The sequence below is a fragment of the Hippopotamus amphibius genome, chromosome 1 (genome assembly GCF_030028045.1).
Source record: "Hippopotamus amphibius kiboko isolate mHipAmp2 chromosome 1, mHipAmp2.hap2, whole genome shotgun sequence".
Taxonomy (NCBI): Eukaryota; Metazoa; Chordata; class Mammalia; order Artiodactyla; family Hippopotamidae; genus Hippopotamus; species Hippopotamus amphibius.
Genome location: NC_080186.1, coordinates 117,725,620 through 117,741,219, shown reverse-complemented (window position 1 = coordinate 117,741,219; position 15,600 = coordinate 117,725,620). Strand labels below are relative to the sequence as shown.

The window sequence follows — 15,600 nt, the reverse complement described above, 5'->3', positions numbered from 1 at the left end:
GTTGCTTAAATACTCCAGGTCTCAGTTTTCCCATCTGTGGGATGGGAGTGGCTCTCCACATCACCCAGGCATCAAATAGGAAACTAAGAAAGTGCTTCATAAGTGGGGAGGCTCTAAACCGACATCACAGCACAATGATTCAGTAGCAAATATATTCGGTCTTCTCCATGGTTACGGCCTCTTCTGTGCTGAGTAATTCAAGCCACAAAGGGTTAAGGCAGCTAGGCACATGACTAAGATTGTCCGTAATTGATGGAATAAACCTTAAAGGAGTGACGTATAATTGCAATTAATCCAGGCACTGTGACACTGCCCTGCTGAAAACTGTCTCCTAATAATTGCTTTAATCTAACAAAATGATGCCTGTTCTATGAGCCTAGGAGCAGGGACCCTGGCCAAGGGTCTGCAGCACTGGGCCCCACCGCTCCCACTGGATGAAGTGGGTGTGGGAGCTGGGAGACGTGGAGGCCAGAGGGCAGGGAAGGGCCCCCAGTTTTCTCAGACCCTAAGGCAGCAAATGCTACATATGTAGAGTGATCAAGTGATTCACTGTCTAAATGGGGACACTTTTGAGAGTATGATATTAATAATTGCTACTCATATTAATAATTATGCTAGACAGCAGACATAAACTGGTCTCCCCAGAGCAAACCTGGATATATATGGTCACCGTGTGCATAGCCTGATTTGAGCTTCTGGGAATCCTTAGCTGGTTGAGCTTTTCCACAGTCATGATTTGGTCTTCACAATAACTCTAAAAGGAAGAAAGGATGGATATTAAAAATAGCACTACAGCCAAAGCAGTCCATCGGTGATCTTTGCCATGGCTTCCCTGGTGGCTGAGCCCATGCAGGTAGGGGACAGCTGGCCAGGATCAGGGCGCTCTGGAGCTGGGGAAACGTGTGGTGCTCGGCTGGAGAGACTGGTCAGCTTGGGCTTCAGAAGAGCTGCAGCAAAGTGACCACACTCACGGAGAATGCAGGGCACATGTCCCAACGGGGGCTTTGCCTGGGTCTTCTCCAATCCTGAGCTTGGAATCAGAAGACTCCTCTCCTTACTAATCATGTGATCTCAGCTAATTGTGTGATCACTGTGTGCCTTGGTTTCCTCATTTATCAAGTGGGGACAATAATTCCTTGTTGTAAGGAATAAGTGAGATCCTGTATGAAAATGGGTGAGCTCAGAGACTATGTCACTGATACTCAGGAAATCCTTGTAGAGTTTCAATCTGGAGAGAGTTCCGAGAAGCAGTATCCTTTAGGGAAGCGTGGGGATCCTTCTGCCTTGAAACAGTTCTGACTTAGACCAAGTAGGGTAGATGTGCTCCAGACTTGAGATCGGGGCTGCCTCAAGTTCTTGTAGGGAGGAGGTGGATAAGAGAAATACTTGGGGGAATTGAGAGCTTGCCGACTCCCCTAAGCCGTGATGACCTACTGCATGCTCTGTGTGAGGCAGGGGCTGCACCCAAGGAAGCTTCAGGCCTTGTGATTCCCTTGAAGCTCTGCACACACAAGCAGCCCATGTTGGCCGGCAGCCCTGGCCTTTTAGGCTTGGGAATGAGCTTGCTCGGACATAGGCAGGAGACACGGTTCCTCTGGTGCCCCGTTGCTGGAATTGATGGCACCTCAGAGCCAAAGGTAGGCAGGTTGGCAACAGTTTGGTGCCAGAGAGCAAGTAAGTGAGAAAGAGAGAGGGATAAAAGTGCCACGTTCAGCCTATTAATAGCCCGTGTTTGGTCTCCACCACTTCTATCTACATCGTCCATCACATCCAAACAATGGAAAAGCCTGTGCCAAATGGCGAGGCTGTGCTGAATTTCTGAAAAACAGTATTTCCACTTCTTATGCAGCTCTGAAATGCCAATTGTTCCATGCCAACTGGTTATTTTTCCAGACCATTTCCCTTTATTTATGTTTAAGCTTTTAGAGTTTTAAGCAAAAAGAAGATGGAGAACCTGGACTAGGTGATTATTATTTCTCCTGATTTGCCCTTGAATGAGACGTAGAAGAAATGTTCTTTCCCCAAACCTGAACTGAGTACTTGCAGAGGGGTGGGAGAAGAATCAGACAGGGGTCCTGTGCCCCTTTCAGGACTGTATGGGCTGATGGGCAGGCAGAATGGGGACGTGGGAAAAACACCAGCCCAGCCCTTGGGAGACCTAGGGCAAGATTAGTCCTTTCTGTTACCGGTGTGTGGCCTGGGCTAGGACAGAGCCCCTCTCTGGGCCCCCATTTCTTTGCCTGTAAAGTGGGGGAGTTGCAGTAGACGGCGTAGGAGGTCCCTTCCAGCTGAGTCTGTGCGTTGGGTAGAGGACTTGCTGTCTCACGTTTATTGGCAAGCGTGAGGGTGTGGAAGTGGAAGGAGGGTGATGCTGTCCTCGGGCCCCTGCTCTGGGAAGCCAGGAAACGTGGCAGGGGAAACACGGGACAGGGCTGTTCCTTATCCGGGAAGCTCCAGCCTTCAGAGATGTCTGTGGAGCCTGCCAGGCGGTTGTTTTTCTCACCATATGTGATTTCTGGGCATCTTAAAATTTTCATTTGGCCCAAACATTGCCAGGCTCAGGGGTTGATTGTGCCCTGTGTGGGGATGGAAGTGGGCTTGCCTCTGGGCACCAGGCTGGAAGTGGGCAGAGAATTGCACTGTGGAAGCCTCTGATGAGGTTGGAAGGTGTAGGTGGGATCATGGTGTTACTTCTGCTGCCGCAGCAGCCTCTGGTGCAGACAGAGGCAGGGGCTGGAGGGCAAAAAGAGGGAAGAGAATTGGGGAAGGGTGATGAGGCTGAGAGATGATGGGGCGTAATCTGTAGGCCTCACTTTGTGTCTTTAAAACCAACACATGCTTCTCTGTGGCTGTCAGGAGGTGAGAATTTTTATTTCAAATTCTATCCACCTGAAGATGCATTTACCCAGTTCCTTGCAATTGGTTGACCACAGCTCCTGCAGGGAATCCAGGAATCTGGTCTATGTTCTGGGGCAGGATGAGGAGAGAGAAGCCCAGGCCTGGGTCAAGCCTGATCTGGGCTGGTTCGGTTCTAACTGGGAACCCAGTGTGCACACACAGCCTTCTGCAAAGTGATTTCCTGCTGTTTTATTGGTTTGGGGGCCAGATAGGTTTTAATAAGAGAAAACAACTTCAAAGCAAGCCATTCAGAAAACACCGTTATTTGTCTCCAACATTCTAGAACATTAAAAGAGGGTGGGGTGGGGGTGGGGGGGCTCCTGCAAGCCTGAGGAAATATGGGGACCATGGTCTTGGTGAGGGTAGCAGTGGATATGTGCAAGGAAAACCCCTCACGGTGATGGCAAACCAAGCAGCCTTCCAGCAGGGCTCTGCCACACCTAGGAGAGGTGAAGAAAAGTTAAATGGTTCTCTGTAACTGGGGACCCCCAAGCTGCCAGGATGCGTGCTATGACTAGGACAAGAGACCTTCAGTATGTGCTTCTTCCGAGATGAAGGTGGGGATTGGGACCTTCACAATGGGATGCGTAGGGACAGTTGTGCATTCCTCAAAGCTGGAGAAGGCTGTACAGGCTTTTTGACACCACAAGAGTGATGTAATTGCTGATTGGCCAAGAGCATTCACATTCCACAAGCAGAGGAGGATGAAAGGTAATCAGGAGCAGATTATTTATTCTAGAAGGAAATAAATTGGCTAGGTTTGGAGGTGACTTCCGGGATAGGGATCTACGCTTTTGGAGAACAAATAAGTTTAGAGTTGTTAGATCTTCAGAAACAGGGGAGACAGGGTGGGCAGGGATGCCTACCTTGTGAGCATTAGCCTGGCGGCACCCATACCCAGGTTCTAAGCTTTGCTTAAACACAGGCTGGTGTTTGATAGGGGCTAAGCTGGCCTCACTGGGCCTCAGTGTCCTCATGCAGAATGAAAGGTGGGGACAAGCTGACCTCCAGGGGTGCCTCCAGGCCTGGCGTCTGTATTTTTACTGGCGTTTGTCTTGGGGAGGGCTCACTTATTGAGGACTTTGGCATAGGCACATATGATGCCAAAATCAGAGTGGGGCTTCACAGAGGTGTTTGTTTGTGCTTTATTGGGGGCTAAGCACCTGAGAAAGCTGAAGCCAGATCTGTGAAAAGGCAGGACCTTGCCAACATAGAGATAGGCTGCCTTGATAGGAAGTGAGTTGCCTGTCCCTGGAGGTAATCAAACAGGAACCAAATGACCATATGCCAGGAATCTTACAGAGGAGAGTCATGAGCCATTTAACTAGATGACTTTTACATTTCCTTTTAACTCTAAGGAGCTCGACTGCTTATGCAAATGACTGACTGTTCAACAGAGTCTCCTCAAGGCTATGATGACAGCCCCAGCCTTCTGGGCTTCTTTCTTGTGCCTCTAGGGCAGCAGTTCTCATCCCTGGCCTGCACATGCAAATCACTGAAATATTTTTTTAAATGTTAGTGTCCAGGCCTCACCTGCAGTGATCTGATTTAACTGTTCTGGAGTGAGGGTCAAGGTCCCTTGGTTCTAGAATGTCCTGGGCTGTTGGTGCCTGGTGGGCATCCTTCCCACCTGCATACTCCCTCACGGGGTGAGGAGATTCAACCCCCCTCTGGTTTCATTCTGCCTGGGTGCAGAGCTCAGAAGTTTGACCCTTCCACATTCATTCACCCAACAAACATTTGTTAATTGCTTACTTCATGTTGGAAGAGTCCTAGGGGGCCAGCTCTTGGCTACTTCAGGAGCAGCAGGCCCCAAACTGCCTTAAGAAAGCTCTCCTCATGTATTTCTACCACCCACTCTTAGCACAGTGCCTGGCACATGGTGAGTACGTACCAAAAATTTTGATTGAATTGCATGAATCTTTGCCAGTGTTGTAAGTGGGGCAGGAAAATAAATTATAAGCAAGCATGCAGTAGAGAATTCATGATATGCCAGTTCCCCTCTGCTCAGACCTTGTAAAGGAAACCATCTCCTTAATTGGAATTATGTTTGCGGCCTTAGGGGTGACCCATCTGACTTGATATTTTGGTAGCATGGTCTCCCAAATGACCTTTTTTCCCCTTCCTTGGGGGCATTGCACAGCGGGAGAGCCAAGGCCTGGGGAGGATGGTTTCCTCTTAATTGGTGTCCCGGTCATCATGCAGGCTTCACTAACCATTACCAGGCCACCCTCTGCTCAGACCTGAATGCCCTTGTATTAACTGCATGGTGTCCCTCAGCCATCAGGTTCCATTTCCTTCTGGGAGTGACAAAGTGGAGGGCCACAGAGAAATGCCCCAGGCCAACTTGATGAGTTTTATTTTGAGACCATTGGCGTCCTTCCTTCCACAAGCGTTTCCTGCCTGCCCTCCCCACGCCAGGCCTGGTCTGGGATGCACTGGCTACAATGATGCTGAACTGCAGCCCTGACCTCAGGCTGCTCGCTTTCTGTCATGCTACTCAGTGACCGAGGGTTAATGGTGACATGTCTGGGGCCTCATCAGAGAGCAGGTGAGATGGGGGATTAGTACCGCCGGGGAAGGCGGAGCATGGAAGGCGATGTTCCTATGACGGGCGGGCATCCCGAGTGTTGTGAGACTCTCTGGGTGGAGAGAGCGCAGACCTTTGGGTCTGACTTCTGCCTGGGCTGGAATCTGACCTCTGCTTCGTCCTTGCTTGGGTTGGTGGGCAAGTAACAGAACCACCCTGGGCCTCACATGGGGCTGTTCTGAGGATCTAAAGCAATTACAACAGTTCCTGGCCATGGGAAGTGCAGAGTAGATGTCAGCTGTTATTTTTATCATGTCCCTTTAGTTGTCATGTACTTGGAAGCTCAGGATGGAAGTGTTTACCTGCTTGATACATCTAAAAATTTTGCTCCTTTCATTCAAATATTCAACATTCAACTAACACTTCTTGACCTACTGTGTGCTGGACAATGTCCAAGTGGCCCGGATGTAGAAATGGACAAACAAATTTGGAATCCTGCCCTTCTAGGGTTTCCATCTTGGCGGTGAGAGACAGCCCCTGGGACTGGTAAAGACACCCACACAGAGGGCTCAGGAAGGTAGGAAGGTGCCTGAAGCTTGGTCTGCAGTACTCAGGCGGATGCTCAGCCCTGGTGGGTGTCGAGCAGAAGAAGTTCCCATGCTCTTCTTGTCTGCACAGAGAGCCTGCATCCTCAGCACACAGCATCTTTGAGGAGAAGGTGCTCTCTGAAGCTCCTTTGGCCTTGGGTTAGTCTGTACTTCTTACCTCACATTCAGGATGTAGGGTCAGTTTGGGTTCAGCTGCCTCTCTCGGGTCACCTCTTCTAGTCCTGGTCATTCAAGGAGCCACTTGTAGGTGTTTTCTCTCAGCCTGGACTTCCTGCCCATTTCTTCCAGGCCCTACTCTCCTGACCTTCGTCTGCCAGGTAGGATTCAGGCTCAGCAGATGGGGGTGGATGGGGTGGGGGAGTCCCTGGTGTTTTGCAAGAATCCAGCACAGGGCCTAGGCATAGTTAAGTGCTCAGTAAATATTTATAGTGTGAATGGATGAGTGAATGAAAATTTGGCCCATTGCAGGCTGCCAAAGCGGTCTTTCCGAAATGCCTGGGGGAGCATCTTCGTAAATTGTTGCAACCCTAAAATGCTGATACTGGAGGTGCATTCAGCAGCTCCCAACTGAGAACCAGCCGAGTTTACCTGCACTGACGTCTGTACAGCAAGAGAATGGGTGTTTGGCTACAAGAGAATGTGTGAAAAAAGAATGAGTTTTGTCACCTGCATTATTTTACTTTATCCTCCAATACCTGTGAGAATCAGTCCTGTTAGATCTGGCTTGCGGAGAAGGAAACAGAAGCCCAGAGAGGTTAATTGACAGGTCCAGTGTCACATAGCTAGTGAGCAGCAAAGATATGACTCGAATTCTGGCCTTTTGGTTTCAAATCCCATTTTATTTAGAGAGAGACAATGGTAATTTTCTTTGTTAGCCATCTTGTTCTATTTGAGGAGAAGTTGGCATCAGTGAATTTTGTTGCTGACTGTTTCACACTCACAATTTTATCATGTATAGAAATGCTTGATAAAAGGGGAAAAAAAAGAAAGAAATCTTGGGAGTGTCCCTATGACCTGTGTAAGTGTCATGGCCAGTGTGTGCCCAGTGCCATCCGCCACTAAGCGTCAAGGACTATTTGGTCCAAGAGTCTCATTTCACTGGGGGTGTTGAGGCCTAGAAGAGTGAAATAGCTTGTCCAAAGACAGGCATTTACCATGGAGAAGGCCGAGCCCTGCTGGGTCCTCTGACGGCAGTTCCAGGGCCCAGCTCTAGAGACCTCTTAGTTTTAGGCTTCTCAGAACTTCTCCGTTCTCAGGCCTGTCCGAGATCCAGGTGCCCTTTGAAGCCCCCAGGATCCACCCTCCCACCCCATCGTGACAGCTTTGCCGGTCTCCCCTGTTCACAAGTTGGACATCCAAGGACAAGAGGGTCTGAGTGATTCCACTCTGGATCACGAGTGACCAAAGTAGGATTCTGGTGGCTGACTTCTGATAGGAGCCAGGCTGGGCAGTCACTCTGAGAATGCCAGGAAGACCCAGGGATGTACTTAAATCAAGCAGCTCACCCTGGGATGAGGAGCCTGGGCTGAGAGATGAGGATGAGGGTGAAAGGTATGAAGAGTGGATGAGAGTGAGAGATTATGACGAAGAGGCAGGATGAAAGCAGAGGAAGGAAAAAGGCAGGGGCTTGGTGCTGGTGAGAAAGCACCAGGTTGAGGTAAGAAGCTCTGTCTCCACAGAGAGCAGCAACCACGAATGCAGTCTTCCCGGCCAGTGGATAAGGGACCGGTTTTAATTTGCATAGCGTTAATTAGCAAGAGTGTCTAATTAGGACAACCATTATAGAGCCACAGTATTAAGCTGATGCTGAATGTCAGTCAATTTTGGACCCTCTCCATGAAATTGAAGGAAAAGTTGACCTTATTAAACAAAAGATTTCTAAATCAATTATTTCCCAAATCGAATTCACAGAACGTAGATCTCAATTCAGAAGAGACAGACTTTAAATGGTATCACCTCTTCCCCTTTGGGGGTTCCAGCCAGTGACAAAGATCACGAATGGATCCCACAGGTACCCACACACATGCACACACACACACAGTTATACACACACATACTTTGGGGAAGTCACCCGCACTTCCCCAGATATTTCAGGTAGCGTGAAATATCTTTACCTGATATTTTCCTTCGGTTCAGTGCCCCTCTAGACTCTGCTTGCAAGTATGGTTTTCTGTTATTTTCAAATGTTCCAACCAATAAAACACATTTAGAACTTCAAAGTCTCTGGGAAGATCTACCGTAATCATTACAATTCTGGCTTGTCTTTGGAAGCTACAAGGCGGCCGGGAGAGCAGTTTATACGGCTAACTCAGAAGCTGGGAACACACTCCATCACACTCTGCACAGCCTTGAGGGAGGACGGGCTAGCGCAGTTCTGAGATGCCTCACTGCAAAATTGGAGACTGGAAAGGCCTGTGGGGTGGCTGTGCACAGGCAGGGCAACCTGGAAGCAGGTGATCTGGAGTAAATCCTGGCTTCTTCAATCCTGACCTGGCCGTTTGTTGGCCATGTCCTTGGACAAGTTAGGTAACTTCTTGGAGCCTCAGTTTCCTCCTCTGTAAAAGTGGGTTGACGCTGTCCACCTTGCCTGCTAGGCCCCTACAGTAGTGCTTTATAACAGGCTGTTGTCACCAGTGAGAAGTCACAGATCTGTGAAGGGCTGGCTCACGGCTTGGAGAAGGACAGGACCACGTGGATGGGGGTATCTTTCAGGAATGTGGCCCACCCTCCTTCCCTGCTAGAAATCCCCTCTACAGGAGCCCTGATGGCTGTAGCCAGCCTTCACTAGGATAACAGGAACTCACTCTCTCACATGGGAGCCTTGTTCATTTTAAAGGCAGGGGGGAAGCATGGTGTATACAAAAATCTGATATATAGCTAAAATCTGGGCTCGTTATATGACCTTGGAAGAGTCACTTTGTCGCTATGACCCTCATGTTTTTGGGTTTTTTTTTTAAATCAGTAAAACGGAGACATTATGACCTCATCTGTAGGGTGAGGATGTGAAGTAATGTGTGTAGAAGGCATAGTCTGGCACCTGGTATGTAGTTGATACTTAATAAATATTAGGTAAAAATAAAAATACTATTATTAAGTAGTTTCAAGAAGCACTTATTAAGTACCTCTTGTACTCAGAGCATTAGAGGTAATACAGTTGAGTACCCTGACACTTTATAGGATGACACTATATATTTTCAGTCTTTTTTTACATTAAAAAAGTAAAAAAATTAAAAATAATTGGAAATATACCATATATACAGTTTTGGGGGGGTCTGAGTTTTTCTCTTGATATTATGTCATGAACCTTTCCTGGTGTCTTCAAATATTCTCTGCAGAAGTGGCTTTAAGTGGCAACATAGTATTCCATCACTGGCTATTCTCCAGTTTACTTACCCACTCTAATGTTTTGGGGCATTTAGGAATAAATGGCTTAAAGAAAACAACTCTCCTCTGTTGAGATATAATTCTTAAGCATTCCTGTGTATTAAGGATTATTACTCTATTGTTGAAAAGTTCTGAGTTGCAGGGGAGAAGGGTTGACCAGTTGACCACAGGATGCGCTCCCAGTCCTATGAGTCCCTTTGACCTCTGAATGGCAGTGAGTGGGGGTCGAGCAAGTGTGTGTGTACAGCAGCTGATTAGCCAGCCCTGAGTCACTGCCATCACCCAAAGAACCGTATCAATTTCAAGCTTCATTAGAGTTCAGACAGCCAAGAAAAGATGATAATTCAACATTTTAACAAATAGAAAACATTTCTAATCCAGCCAGACTTCTTTGACATATTTTCCAGCTATTAAAAATGGTTGACGGTTTATTTTTTATTGACATGTGATAGAGAATGCAAGGAAATCTGTAAAGTAGTGAGCATTCCCGCTGATCCAATGCACACTCATCTCCCCACAGGGCTGGAGTTGGCCAACGAGGTTTCACTGGCCAAAACCAAGAAGCAGGTGGAGTTGCTTCTTATGTAAAGGCTTTGAGTTTTAGAACAAAAGGAAGAGGCTCAAAGGAGAAGAGACAGCATCTGGCCCCTTTCCCTTCACCTCTTCCTCTAAAAATGATGGAAATAGACTTGGATTCTGATTTCAGTTGATTTCTGCCAAAAGAAATAAATTAGAGTTTGACATGTGCAGCTGATCCCAAACCCTTCCCCGGGGAAGGCGTGATGCTCCCCAGATGTTTTCAGACCCCTTTGAGAAGAAAGCTATGGTCATTTATGGCTCGAAAACATCGTGATCTGTCCCCAGTTGATTCCTGTAGGGAGGGACTCTTATCCTAAAAGCCTGAGTGTCCCTGAACTCACTACCTGCTCTCTTCAGCCCCACTAGGTCTTGTGGTTTAGGTGGTGTTTCGGGCATCCAATAGTGCTTTCAAGGAGTGGAACCTTCCTGAGGGCTGGAACTGTGTTCTGTTTTTCTTTGGGCCCTTAACTGGAGCAGCATAGTACCCGTCTGAGATATCTCTGCGCATGTGTGCTGAGCAAATGATTGCAGGCTGCTCTTTATTAAGCGTAGAGCGTGCAAGAGGCTAAATGAAAAGTGGACCATCATCTGGACAGAGCAGAATGGACCACTTTCCCCACAGCTGAATGATCCTGTACAGTGTAGAAAGTTGGAGTTTATGTGTAAGCCAGATTGGAAGCTTCTGGTGGGCAGGGCCCCGTGTAAATATCCTGCAATATCTAGCATACTGTTGGGCATCTAGCAGGTGCTCAAGAAATGAGAAGTGGTTGAAATCATCTTGAAAGAAGGAAAGAAAGAAAGAAAGAAAGAAAAAGAAAGAAAGAAAGGAAAGAAAGAGAGAGAGAGAAAGAAAAGAAAGAAAGAAAGAAAGAAAGAAAGAAAGAAAGAAAGAAAGAAAGAAAGAAAGAAAGAAAGAAAGAAAGAAAAGGAAGGAAGGAAGGAAGGAAGGAAGGAAGGAAGGAAGGAAGGAAGAAAGAAAGAAAGAAAGAAAAGAAAGGGAAAGGAAGGAGAAAGAAAAGAAAGAAAGAGCTCCTTCATTAGTTCTCCCTTAGGTCCCCAGCACTAGCTTGTGCCTGGCATAAAGTGGGCCCCCAAACTATATCAAATAGATGAATGGTAGATCGGCAGGCACCAAGGAGAGCTGCTTTCTTTCCGTCTCAGCCTGCAGAGGGTGGTTGAGAACATGGACTTGGACATCTGGGTGTTTTGGGTTCAAGTCCAAGCCCTCCACTGACTCTAATGGCTGCCATATTGGGCACACTTCCTAATGTTGGAGATCTCAGCCACCTCTCCCTCTGTCTCTGAAAGCTTGCTTTCTTGGACAGTGATGTCTCCCTCCCTAGCTCTGTGGTAGGTTTCATATGGTAACTAATCATATCCCACCTTTGAAACACCTTCCATTATTGTCCTAAGTTGTCATTTGTGTCTGTGTCAATGGGTATGTCTCACATTTTTACTGTTTTCCATTGGAGAGTGGGCCTGAGGGCTTGTGGGCAGTGCTCTGGACTGGGAGCCAGAGGCCTTGGCTTTGAACTCTGGCACAAGCCACTCACCCCTCTGAGCCTCTGCCTGTGATATCTGTAAAGTTGGGCTAGAGGCCAAGGGCTGTCTCGAGGATGGATGAGATCAAGATGTGAAACCATCTTGTAAACTGTAAGCTGCTTTACAGATAGGCATTTTCTGTTTCTGGAGCACAGGGGCTGTTTCTCCTGTGGAGTGCATCTCTCTGGATGTGCGGGGCCGTGACACAGTGCTTGGAAGTACTGCCTGGCTCTCTGCTACCTTTGCTCAGGGCTATGTTCCTGCCTTCCTTTGGGACTGGGTGCCACCTCTGCTCCTTGGCTTCCAAATGCCCAGACGGGCACCAGCCTTGTAGAGGAGGTGAGGTAAATGACAGTAGCCGGCCCTCACAGGGCCTGGCACTGGGCTAGGCACTTTACATAGACAAATGCCTTTCTCCTTCACAGCAGCCCTGAGAGGTGGGTACTGATGTTATCCCCATCTGATGCCTGAGACAATCGAGCGCAGAGAGATGGAGTAAGCAGCCGGGGTGATGTGGCTAGTAAGTGGCTGTGTCAGGGTTTGGATCCAGTGGGCTGGCCCCAGAGCTCTTGCTGCTAATCACATGGGTCCCCTAAGCGGCCCTCGGGCTGGAGGACTGCAGTGAGGGCCAGGTGGCCCACCCTGTCTCCCCCAGCCTCAGCTGGAGGGACTCTCAGGGTCCTTCTCCTGCCTAGGACCCCTCTCTGCTCCTATGCTCGGCCCTCTTCTCTCCCCAGTAGCTCCTCTGCTGCCCTCGCTCCCCCAACCCCCCGCCCTTGGACAGGAGACGAGAGCCGCTATGAGGACATTCTCATTCGTTCCTGAAAGAACTCTGCACTGTCAGAGTTGGAGGGACCTCGGAATCCTCCGGTTCAGGTTTGTTGAGGGAAAAGAGAGGCCCGAGCTGGCACAGTGTTGATGCCCAAACCACATGATAGCGGCACAGAAAGGAATTATGTTCGTGTGACTTATGAGCCCGGAGGCAAAAATTCTAAACAACACATCCGCAAACTGAATCTAGCCATGTATAACAAACATAATACATCACACCCAAGCAGGGTTCATCCCAGGAATGCAAATATGATTTAACCCTAGAAAACAGAGGCTCAGAGGGTAGCTGCTGAGGCCGAGCCGGCCCAGGGCTCAGCCCGAGGTACTTTCAGGGCTCAGGCTGCCTTTGTGCTTTATCCCGCTCCCAGGAAGCACTGGTGACAGTCTTTCCTTTGCCTTCACTGCCCCCCACACCCACCCCTTTATACAGCCTCCGAGTAGAATGAGATGCTCCATCCCAGATTTCCCTAATCCTCTGTTTCCGTTTCTCCTGCAGGATTCCATGTTTTCGTTGGCCCTGAAATGCCTTATCAGTCTGTCCACCATCATCCTTTTGGGTTTGATCATCGCCTATCACACACGTGAAGTCCAGGTAGGTGCCCCCGCCCGCACCTCTTCATGCAGGGCCCATTCCTTTGCTCCAGGCTGAGCCCGTCCCCATCCCCAAACCCACCCCCTCAGTAGCTACTCGGGTGATTTCACCAAATGGTATCTGAGATTGTAGCTCTTCTCTTTCGGTTTGGACCCTTCTGGGAGAGGGAATTGTGAGGCTGCCCTGTGGCTTTAGGACAACTGTGACCTTATCTTCAGGTGGGGATCCCAGAGGCAAACACGGCTTCATGATTTGGGGGGCAGCCCTGCTCGAAATCTTCCTTTCGCACCATTTTACTGTGAGACTTGCTTTGCCCTTTCTATCTCTTGCTGGACCCTTTCTGAACTTGAGCCACTGAATCTCCCAAGTGAAGCAGACCAGCCTCCTGTGCTCCTGTACACACACACACACACACACACACACACACACACACACACAGCACCAAATACCACCAGGAGTATATATTTCTGACTGATGTAGACTTTACCACTCCCTGGACTGTGCCAGGGAGGAGTCATTCTCTAGATAGAATAGAAGCTGCTGTGGCCGAGGAGGCCTCTGTTTCTTGCCGCCCAGGAGTGATTGGCACCCAGAGAAATACTGGCTTGACCTCTGGGGTGCACTCCAGTTTGGCCGATGTAGGAAGCCTGGGCTGGGAAGGGCAGGCAGGAACGAGCAAATCTGTGGCATCTTCTCATGACACTGGGTCTCCCTCGTTCCCCCAGCCCTTTGGGCTGATCTGCTCTGCTGGGGCCCTGGGTAGTTCTAAAGTACCCAGATGTTTTTTCTCCCATGCATGAGCATCTGAATGTAACCCCTGTCCTTTGGCTGGAGGAGCGCAGATAGATCCACATCTGGGCAGCAGGCGAGAAATTGACAAAGACGAGAACTGAGTCAGAAAATCTGTGGCCGGGTCTCGGCCATGACCTCTTCTCATAGCGTGTCTTTGGCCATCCCTGCGACCTTTCTGGGCTGGAACGTGTGAACAGTTTCTCGTCTGGAACAGGAGGGGTTTTATTCCAGCATTTGTGGGTTGTTGTGAGGTTGAATGGGGAGTGTATGAGAGAGCTCTGCAAACTGTAACACACTTCAAGTCTCATCCCTTTGTCACTCAGCACGTCTGGGTTGAGTGGCTGCACAGGCAGAGACGGGCGAGCTCCTCCTGCTCCTGGAGGGGAGGGGGTCTGCTTTCCTGGCCTGGGGGTGGGCGCCTCGGCTCCAGGCCACCTTGCCTCCACTCTGTTGATGACCAGAGGGTGCAACTCTAGAAGGTGGGGACTCTTTAGTCTCCGGGGTGGGTCACAGGTATGGGGACTGAGGTTGTGCCCTGAAGACTGACAGTCCCAGACGCCACCAAGCAGCTTCCTTCGTGGGGTCTGACCTGGACAGCACGGGTGAGCTTTAAGCCAGACTGTGGTCCAGTCAATCCCAGAAAGGAGCCAGGAGTGCCGGCAGGAGGAACAGGCAAGGAACGGGAATGGGACCAGGACTCACAGTCGGGGTTCCCGGCCAGGTTCACCCCCCCCAAACCAGCTGTGGGACCCCGGTATGTCCTCAACTTCTCTGAGCCCCCGATCCCTCATCTAGAGGGCATTTCTACTACTATGTATCACCTTGACCTGTGCAGAGGGGTCACACAGGCCAGAGAAAAAGGCAGAGTCATGAAGCTCCGCGGTGATCCAGGCTCGAGGGAGGGGAAGGGGGCTGATCTCAGCCTCACGCCCGCACGGTGCTTCCACTTGGCCAGGCTGCCGATGCCGCTTTCCACTCCAGGCGCGGAGACTGGAAGAGCCAGGCGTCCCTCCCTCGGATTCTCCTCGGGTCCTGTCCCACCCCCGCCCCCGGGCTGGCTGGCCGCCTCAGCCCTCAGACCCTATCCCAGCCCACTGCGGTTCTGACCTCAGTTCCGGCCTGGTGGCAGGGCCGTGATGCTGACAGGCCAGCCCCTAGCTGGGTGCACTTTGTCCATCCTCAGCTCACAGCCAGTCTCTGCTTCACCCTGATTATGGGCAGCAGAGGAGGATATTTCAGTCACTTGTCTTGGCCTGACACTCGCAGTTTGGAGAAACAAAGTGAAGTCAGTGGCCTTGAATCCTGGCTCAGACAGTTCAGCCTGCATGACCTTGGGCCAGTAACAACTGCTCTGGGCCTCGGTTTCCTCATCTGAAGTATGGAACTCATATCACCCACTTGCTGAACTCGTAAGAGGGTGGGTAACAGTTGACAGTACCGAGTGGGCCTTCGTGAAATGGAAACCGGTCTCTTTCCTGGGACCTCTGTCCCTCTGCTTCCAGCTGGACCTCATGCATGTACGGCCTGTGCCCACCAGATGGTCACTGTCATGACTGCCCGGTACTGGCAGGTGGTTGGACTTCCTCCCTGCTCTGGCCTGGCCCTGCCTGCACTCTCAGCTCCCACTGTCCCGCCCCTTATCCTACCTGGCCCACCGTCACGTGGGGAGTCACCAGAACCTGGCTCTCTCTGTGCCTCGTGCCTGTCCAGTAAAGTTCTTTCTTCTGGAAAGGTCCAGCAGGACCTTCTCCTGCCAGAGGGAAATGGCATGGTTTGGGCCCGGACGGGCAGCAGGGCCCTCGTATGCACTCACCTGACCAAAGTGTAAGTTTTCTGCTCTGTGT

General features: G+C 49.9%; 1 protein-coding gene across 2 annotated transcripts in view; it reads left to right on the top strand.

Moving 5' to 3' along the window:
- KCNN3 (potassium calcium-activated channel subfamily N member 3) overlaps window positions 1–15,600 on the top strand; it is a 155,313-nt gene that overhangs the window by 32,125 nt on the left and 107,588 nt on the right. For both annotated transcript variants that reach the window (XM_057725390.1, XM_057725389.1), the window contains exon 2: window positions 12,869–12,964. In XM_057725390.1, the coding sequence (XP_057581373.1) occupies window positions 12,869–12,964 (96 nt within the window). The remainder of the gene's footprint in view (window positions 1–12,868; window positions 12,965–15,600) is intronic.